The 9323-nt window shown below is 36.2% G+C and overlaps 1 protein-coding gene across 1 annotated transcript; it reads right to left on the reverse strand.

Annotated features, from left to right (window-relative positions):
- Positions 1–600: 600 nt before the first annotated feature.
- On the reverse strand, positions 601–6193 carry LOC121943627 (T-cell surface glycoprotein CD3 epsilon chain-like). The gene is made up of 5 exons (XM_042487195.1): positions 5974–6193; positions 5082–5288; positions 4835–4978; positions 4501–4559; positions 601–2507 (listed from the first exon to the last, which is right to left on the reverse strand). The coding sequence occupies exons 1-5, from the start codon at positions 6038–6040 to the stop codon at positions 2448–2450; spliced, it is 537 nt and encodes a 178-aa protein (XP_042343129.1). The 5' UTR covers positions 6041–6193; the 3' UTR covers positions 601–2447.
- Positions 6194–9323: the final 3130 nt, after the last annotated feature.

Consider the following 9323-nt stretch of genomic DNA (forward strand, 5'->3'; position numbering starts at 1 on the left):
AACATTTCCACTGTGCTCACCATGTTTATGCATTGGGACAGATTTTAGAGATATGTTAGATGTTTCCAAATACAGCATGGTAAGTCAAGGGCACAAGATAGACTAATGAAGATATATTGATGGTGATAGTGTGTATGCGGGTGAACTACGGATGTGAGTTGCGGCTTTGAGGCCACTTCAGAAATCTATCTTCTCACATACATTTACTTATATCTGTAGAGGCCTCTCAGTATTGTTTCCGGCCATGAGCGAAGACGAGAACGAGAACAGAGTTGACTGCGTTTTTTTTTATTTTTATTAGTGACATAATAAAAAAATTACAGTAACAAGAAGATTAGCGCAACAAATTAAAATGAGAAGGCACAAAAAAACAAGTTGATGTGATGAGGAAAATGAATTTGTGCAGTTTGTGTGTTACATGTCTGACAAACTTATAATAACATAAACATAAATGTTCAGCAAACAAATATACCTTTCCTCTATTTGAAATGACAATGGGATTTTTATTTATGTCACAGTTGTAAATTAGACAGTACTCTAACATTTTATATTAAAGGGTCACACTACAAAAACAAACAGCCAAAAAAAAAACCCAACATATTTACACTCAGTGCCCACTTTATTTAGTACGCTTGCACAATCTACTGTAATCCAATACAGAAGCTCTGCCATAAATTCTGCTTTCACAAAGCTGATAATGCATCGTTTGTGGTGGCAATGTTGAAAATATGTTAGTTGAATTACATACTTATTAGTGGTGTTGTACTGGATTTACAATATATTGAGATGTGTTTCTCCCTTCTACACACATCAGGGGAGCAGAACATTACAGAAAGACAAAAAAACAAAAAAATGCAGTCTGTTACAACACCACCGCCACGAAATATGACAGTACAAAAAAACCATTATATTTACACTGTGTATTTTTAAATACCCCCATTTTTTCTTACTTAAAAGAACATTTCATTCGCAAAGTGACCAGCTCAATATCAGTTACTCACTGCATTTTACGCTGAATTTGAAAAGAAAACATTGTTTTTCTCGCATACGTCCAAGGTACATTATTCATTAACAACATTATTCATCTATTGAAGTCATCAGGGGCCATATTTAACAACAGCAAACTACATAAAAGTATCAATTTACAAAGTCTCAGCACAATTCATGCAGTATAATCCAAGTCTCATTTATCCAGTTGTATGTTCAGTATTTCCCAAAAACATGGATTTCAGCTTCGATTTATAAGGAGTGTCGAATTTCTTTGGATTCTCCGTTCACCTTGAGGGCACGCAAGAAAAGCAAAATTGTCCTTATGATTTCAAGGTAACACGCATTGATCAACTGATGCAAATGATCATTTTGTGAGTATAGTATTCTTTTAAACTCTAATGGTATGTAGCCATGCAGAAAGCGTTGCTTTTATTTGTCCAGACGCCTGTTTCTGGGATTTTTGCCTCCACACAAATTCAATGGGCACGAAAGGAAATCTGTTTGTGGCACTATTGTGAGATTACATTTGAAATGACTGAAACACTACCAAAGCTTTTTGGTTCATGCATGATGGTTTAAATAATCGTGCCGCTTCCTTTCAGTGGGAATAGATATGACGACTTCATGGTATAGTTTAATTTCTTTGCAGAAAAACATAGTGATCCTGCAATTGTGGATGCTTACTATTGGTGTATTTATTCTTTTGTTCAGGAGTCAAGTTTGCATTTAGAAACTTGACATTGTAGTCATTTATGTTTTGCTTTTTGTTTTGTTTTTTTTATGATGTTTTGCTAAATAATTTTAATGCACTCTCTATTTGCCACTTTTGCAGTCAAGATTTAAAAAAAATTGTGTATATAATAACACACACATATATACTGTATATACATACATGCATATATATGTATACATATATCAAAATCAATTGTTGGTAGAGTGGATAGATTATTATGACAATAAATGCAGTGTAGATAAGCATTACACTAATTTATGGCCCTTTTTGTGTGTTTTCTGCCTTATAAACACAAATGTGTTGATATAGAGTATAATATGTTATCAAATCATAATTCCAATTAGCTGAACTTCAGGATCTTTCCACTGACCCTCCGCTAACTGCAGAAACACCCTCGATTTAGGAATTATTAATCTATATAATTTTCCAGTGAAATCTTTAGATACTTTGGGCACCACAAACTAAATGCCATTTGCCTCTAATGTACCAGGCGACCTAGACAAATAAAAGTGACACCACCTGGCTGCGTAATACCAGGGGTAAGTGAGTTTTTTCTTCTTCTTTGCCATTTGGGTTAAGCAACCCTTAAAATCCCAAAGAGCAGAAGCCAGTGTTTGCATGCTACTTGGAGCATGAATGATGTTCATGTTTGTCTCTGGTGAATGTCCGCCTTCGTGTGTGCAGCGTTTAAACTGTAGACTCTGCGTAGTCAGGTGCACTGTCTCTATCCCATCCTGTTCACGGTTGAGTAAGGATCCTGGGAGCGAGTGTGAGGGCTCAGTGACTGTCAACACACACAACAAAAACCGTGTTAGAGTCATTCAACTCCTAAAAATGTGTGAAACAATTTAATATGGTTATATCACAAGGCAAAATAAAACTGTTAAATACCAGCACCCATGGCTTCCAGGGGCATACGCAAACTGAAAGGAAGTACTTTTTAATTTTGTTAAGTATTTTTGCTTTGAAAATGAATTTGTTTTGTTCTACTTAAAGGAACAGTTTTGCTTCTTTTTCTGAGAGTTGGATTAGAGGATTTTAGGTGTTGCAATAGGTTATGTGTTGGGCTATTTCTTGGCTGGGAAAGTGACTTCCCAGAGTTTTCGAAAGCACAGTGTTCTTTTTAAACTTTGGTCTTTGTACAGATAAAGACATTATATATAAAGTATAAATTAGAGAGCTTTAGGTTCTGGTGGGCAGACAGAGCAAAGCTAGCCCCCTTTTTCCATTCTCCATGCCAAGCTATCCTAACCATCTGTAGCTTAACTGTGTTGCCAATCTTCCTATCGAAAGGCACTTTCACACTGTGGTTCAAACTGTGGGACTTTTTTGTTTGATCTGAACCAAAATTAAAGGTGTGAAACCTCCCCAGATAACGAACTTAACATCCCAACTTTGTTAGGATCCATGATCCATCCAATCTATGTTCAGTTTGTTTCTAGTGTGAAAAATTCGACTGGGTGTCTATTTGTCGATAATAGTCACACTGCAGCTATTCAGTGTGACTACGATACATTATTATGGATCCTACTGCGTGACTGCCTAGTATTTGTCATGCCGATGTGTCGAGGTTGAAGGCAGTAAGGGCAAAAAGGTCATGGTTAGGGATAGTACTAGCCAGTCTTGGATAGCTACAGTGGTTAAAGTGGTGAATTTATGTGAAAAAACCCAAATAAATCGATGGTCACAAAGTGATGGAGTATAAATAGCGAGAAAGTCTATGTAAGGAGAAAGATGTGGTGCATGAACGGGTGAGGTACACGAGCATCATGCAGGAGACTTAAGGCCAGCCTTATCAATGGTAGACTTAGTTGGCTTATTTATTTTCATTTTTTAGTATGTATAAACCTGCTGAATGCACACTGCTGACGTAAACTTTAGCAGAACTGCTAAAAAGACCCATTTGTGTTCACGCCATATTTCGACATAGCTCCAATGTCCAGGAATATATACACGTGGCAATGTGGCATTTTACACACATGCGCAAATAGAATTGTTAGGCACCTGGGGGCTGAGAGCCTCTGTTCGGACGAATTACAGGAAGTAAGGTAATCATCAAAACTGAAAAAAGGAAAACCAGTGTAACAAAGCAAAATGAGCTCTGGTTGCACACGCGGAGAGGAGGACACCAAATGTTTCATTGTCATTCGGTCCAGCGACTTTAAATCGGAAAAATATCACAAGACACTTTTAGATCATTTTCCAGGAGAATGAGAAAGATGCTACAAGAGGATGAGAGAGTCCGTGTAAAGAAACAATCAATGTCAAGTATAGATCGATGGATACATTATTTATCCCAGAGGAAATTCATGCAGCCAGCTGCTCACATTCACTCAGACAAGAAAAACACGATAAAAATATAATAAAAATAAATAACATAAAATAAAAACCTAATCATATTTACAATAAGAAAGTATAGGAAGATGCGGCTCATGGTAATGACGACAGGACATGGGTATGTCATGTATAGTTCTTAAACATTATTGCAACCAAAACTCGATCAAATGTAACAAAAACGGGAACCTTGGTTCCGACTTTGAAGTGTGAAAAGACCCTAAGACGGTATTTCTTAAAACCTTTGACTGTTCTTTTAAATTTTTGAAAATAAAATGAATTACCCTCTTTAATCTTAGATCTGTTTAGATTATTATGTTTTTTACAATGACGCTTCCCGTGTTATCTTTAGCTATGGACAGTTTTTGGTGGAAACAAAGTCAAAGTTTAATGCTGCTCTCATTTGAGAGCATCTGAAAATAGAGTGCACACACTTTACTTACCTCATATGGAGACTGAGTAGATGTGGCAGATGGACCTCGCCTTTCCGAAAGAGCGGGTGCTAAAAGATGACAGAAATATGTGTGACCAGTCAGTTGTGCTGTCCATCTCAGGAGGATGTTTTGTGGTTAAATGTGCAGGCTTACAAACAACTTGTGTGTTGCTTTGCAAGAAAAATGAGTCGACACCGACACAGTTTAACATTTAAATCAAACTGAAATAGGATTTACAAGAGCTGCACGAGCTGTGTGAGGAGGAGACAGTAAAGGTAAACTTTGACTCAGACATATAGCTGTAACTCTGTGTCCTTTGTGATCAGCTCGAGTGCGTTCTTACCTGTGGAAGATTGAGAAGGTCCAGCTGAGCTTTTCTTCTTGGTGCATCTGAAGATAAAAATCATGACAGCTGCTGTCCCCAACACGTCCACGAAGACGACCAGCAAAAACAAAATCGAGTCGAGCTCGAAACAGCTTTTGCACACTGGAAGATAAAGATCAGCCGGTGAACGAGTGAAAGCTCAGACAGGACACAATACGGCATGTCATGAGAAATCATGATTTTTTAAAAAAGATTTTTAACTCACCCTTTCCTTTCACGTAGAAATAATATTTAGTTTTACCAGTGTCCGAGTCAGGGTCAGGGTATTCACAGTAGTATAAGCCTTTGGTTGTGCCACCATATTGAAGTGTGTACGTTGGCCCCACATGTTTTGTATCTGCTTGTTTCCTGAACCAAGTCCCGTTCTCTGGACAGGTCATTGTGAATTTTTCTCTCCAGAATTCTACTCCAGCTTAAAACACATGGACAGGCGTTTAGTTATTTCAGTGTACTTCCTTTATACTCTTTCTACGTCTTTGTACTTTGTCCACGGCGAAATGATGATAAAGCTGAGGTGAGTTTCCAAAATTCAACTCATCTTCTGCATGTCAGACCCTGAGGGTTTTTTCTCGTTTTACTGTGCATTACATCATGCTAATGTCTCACATACAGAGACTGAAATATTTCTAATAAGATTCCACAGTAAATAACAAAAATACAACTAGTTGTCAAAATAAAATGTATCCATGCCCATAGCTATACTTTTCAGGTAAAATTCTGACAAATTAATCCCGTTTTATCCAAAAAACGTAAATAGCTAAACATTACATAAAAAGTGTGGTTGTGAAAAAAACAAACAAATTATTTTTTTGGCATGTTAAAAAATAAAGATTAATATTTATTTAAACAGAAGAATAAAAAATGTAAAGTATATAGCCAGGTAAATCTTACAGATAAATACATAACTTTTCAACCTGGTAATCAGAGCAGTGAAGGCGCAGTGATGAAATACAGGAAATTGGAGAAGTTGCTCTTAAATGCCTTAAATCTTCTGTCAGAAAGGGGGTTACTCTAAGTCCAGAACAACATATTGAAACTCCATGACTTTGAAATATAAAGTAGAATAAAATTCAATAAAATGAACAACTGATATTTACCTGCACCAGCCTTGGCTATGAACAGGAGGAGGACAGCGAGGACAGCGAGTGCGGCCCGAACAACCATACTGTTGATTTTCTTAGGAAGTTCTTTTTTTTTTTTTTTTTTTAATAGTTTTCGTCTCTATTGATCAGATTTCCAAATATAAAAACACCAAGCTGCCTGTTAAAGAAGTAGACTCGATGGTTCTCCTGCTGACTCTTTCTCTCTTTCTTTGTCTATGTCTCTCTCTATTACACATACAGTACACACATACACACGCATGCACCCACACACACGTGCACGCGCACACACACACACACAAACGCACACACACACACACAAACGCACACAAGTTGCACCCCACAGGAAGTGATTTTTTTCAAAATGAATTCACAGTTAAACCTCAAAATGAAGTCAAACTGTATGAATAGAGAAATACCTTCATATGTATTTCTATTTATTTTGAATTTTATTCCTGATTCCTGATTCTGTTTCTATTATTAAGTAAACTGTGGACCCCTGACTAAGTGACATTTTATAGATATTTTATATTGTATTTAATATATGCATAAAAGTAAACTATACAATTACCCCGATATTGGGGAAGTTCGTTTTAGTTTTCTAAAACTAACTTTAGTTTTCTACACAATTCTTTGTGTTATGTTTTTATTTAACCCAAAAAGCTTTTGTGTGAAACACACTCAGTGTTTTCTCCCCTCTGACGCCTTGTGTTTGCTCTTTGCTTGTTTTAAAGGCGTAGTTTTGTAATGCAGAACAAGGCTTGTGCTCAAGTCTTCACTGTGTCCTTAACCTGTGAATTTTTTTATGTTTAAATCTTGCAAAATAATCCAAAACTTGTATAGTGATATAACGATTCCATTCAGTTCTTTTTACAAAAATAAGTAGAAAGTTGACACAGAGCTACTGTATTTTTAAAAGCAGCCCTTAAATGCAGGAAGGCCTCGTTACCCCTCGTAAAGCTTTAGCAACCCACATGGGGGTCAGAGCTCCCAGGTTGTTAACCAGCGATCTACAGTCCAACTACAACAGTTTGAATTAGATGCTCGTACTGAGTACATAATATTACAGTAACAGCGTTATTGCTGTGCATCTCTCCCCCTCTCTTTCTCTTTCCTTTTTGTCATTTTTGTACTTCAACTGTTATTTACGACATCTATTGCACATCTTTTCGTAAAGGAAGAGGGATCCCTCATCATCCTCTACTGCTCTTCCTGAGGTTTCGTTAACCCCCCCCGCCCCGTTTCGGGAGTTCTTTTTGGGGAGTTTTTCCTGACGGGATGAGAGGGTCTAAGGGCTGTCATATACTGTAAAGCCCTCTGAGGCAAACCGTGGTTTGTGATAATAGGCTTTATGAATAAAACTGACTCATGCTGACTTTTTTGTAGTAAAAGTAACCATCATATATACTTCTATACTCTTCCTGTGTCTTTGAAAGCATATTGTGAATATTTGATAAAAGTAAACGTGTTTGGTACCAAGTGTGATCAATCTGAACTTTATTACTGTATGATCTGGTTTGGTAATAATTCTAATGGCTCCCTTTTGCAGTGTTACAGTAAAACTACCTTTGTTTGGGTTTCATGTTTATTTCCCCATATCTCTTCACAGTAGCTGATGTACGGATCAATCAGGGTTAGATAATAGACAGTACTTACTCAGTAGCTTTGTGCGCCTGATTTAAATACTTTTCCTTTTGCATGAATATTGTTTGCATATAAACTGTTTATTTGAAAGTGCTACCAATTGCTGATTTTACAGCTTGTTTTATCAGTGTATCATTTTATAACACACCTTGTTAATGTCTATTCTCCATTAACAGAATATGTTCTTACTATCTATACCTAGGGCACGGATGAAGTTTGACAAAAAAGCCTATGCAGCTCCATATGGACTCTTCTGCAGAAGGATCCCATGTTGCACTCATTGTTTCCTTGGAGCTGTTTTAAAATACTGTTTCAGAAATGTATGTCATCATCTATATGCCAAGGTAAGGGTGTTTTTTGCCCCTGTTTTCTTGTTGTTTTTTGCTTACTTACAGCATAATTTTTGTTCTATGTTGTTAGTCTGTAACTTATGTCTTGGCCAGGACACTCTTAAAAAGGAGGTTTTAAATCTCAAGGGTTTTTTCTAGTTGAACAAAAGTTAAATATAAAAAGAAAGGAATGGAAAACATTTTTGCAAGTTGTAAAGCTGCAGTTCATGTTTGAAAATGTCAAACATCTACGAATGCCTCGATTAAGATTGTAGGAATGTAACTTTTCAGGTTACCCATAATTGTTTTAGTAAATGAAGTTTAATGCCCTTGTTATTTCAAAGTCTCATATTTTTACTTCAGAGGATTCAACTTCCAGCTTGAAGAAAACATGCTGACATGTCAGCCATAAAAGTTGAGAACTGAATATCAGCCTCTGGTCTTCCTGACAGGATTCAGTCCAGAATCACAGAGGTTCTGCTCATAAAAGTGCAGCTCTGCCCCCAAGTGGTTAAAACTGGTAACCAGTCAGTTCACTGGGTTACTGTTACATTTTTTAAGAAAACTGATAAAATGAAATTTTTCTTTAACCATCTTGTTTCTTTCACAAATTAATTACTTTTTTATTTGTTTAATTTGATGATTCAAGTAAAAGCATGCAAATTAATATATCTTGCCCCCCACCCCCCCAAAAAAACAAAAAAAAAAAAACCCCCAAAAAATTGCACATATCATTTTTCATTGTTTGATATTTATTAAAACTGTTCATTAAGAACAACTTTATTTGTTATGACATACAAAGAAATGACAAACTCCCCATGGTGCACAACAAACATTTAACCCTTTTAAACCTGAGAAAATTGGTTTGATTTCTTTCAGAAACATGGGGGAAAATGCAATGACGACCTTGGCAAGAGATGTCCCACAAATTGCAAGAAATCAAGGTGACAAGAAAATGACTTGAAAATAAGTTTTAAGAAAGAGCAGGAAATTATTACAAAATAAAAAAAAAATATGGAAATTGTCCAGAAAACTATTAAACGATGTAAAAATATGTTCAATCATAATAAACACAGACCTACTACGACTACTACTACTACTAATAATAATAATAATCACTTAAATAATAAAATTAGAAAATTAAAATTATATTAAAAAATTAGTCACTAAGTTAAAACAAGGCACTAATCGAGAGAGCTCCAACCTGCTGCACTATTGCACGCCAGCATCTTGCCACCACACTAAGCTGTTTATTCGTATGGATTTGCAATTTCTTCTTTGTAATAAATACAGTATAAAAAGAAAAAGAAAAACAATACATGTAAATATAGATTTCTTTTGGGGCCAGTGTGGACGGTGCCAGGGGACCAGATG

Source organism: Plectropomus leopardus, chromosome 5 (assembly GCF_008729295.1).
Source record: "Plectropomus leopardus isolate mb chromosome 5, YSFRI_Pleo_2.0, whole genome shotgun sequence".
NCBI classification, from domain to species: Eukaryota; Metazoa; Chordata; class Actinopteri; order Perciformes; family Serranidae; genus Plectropomus; species Plectropomus leopardus.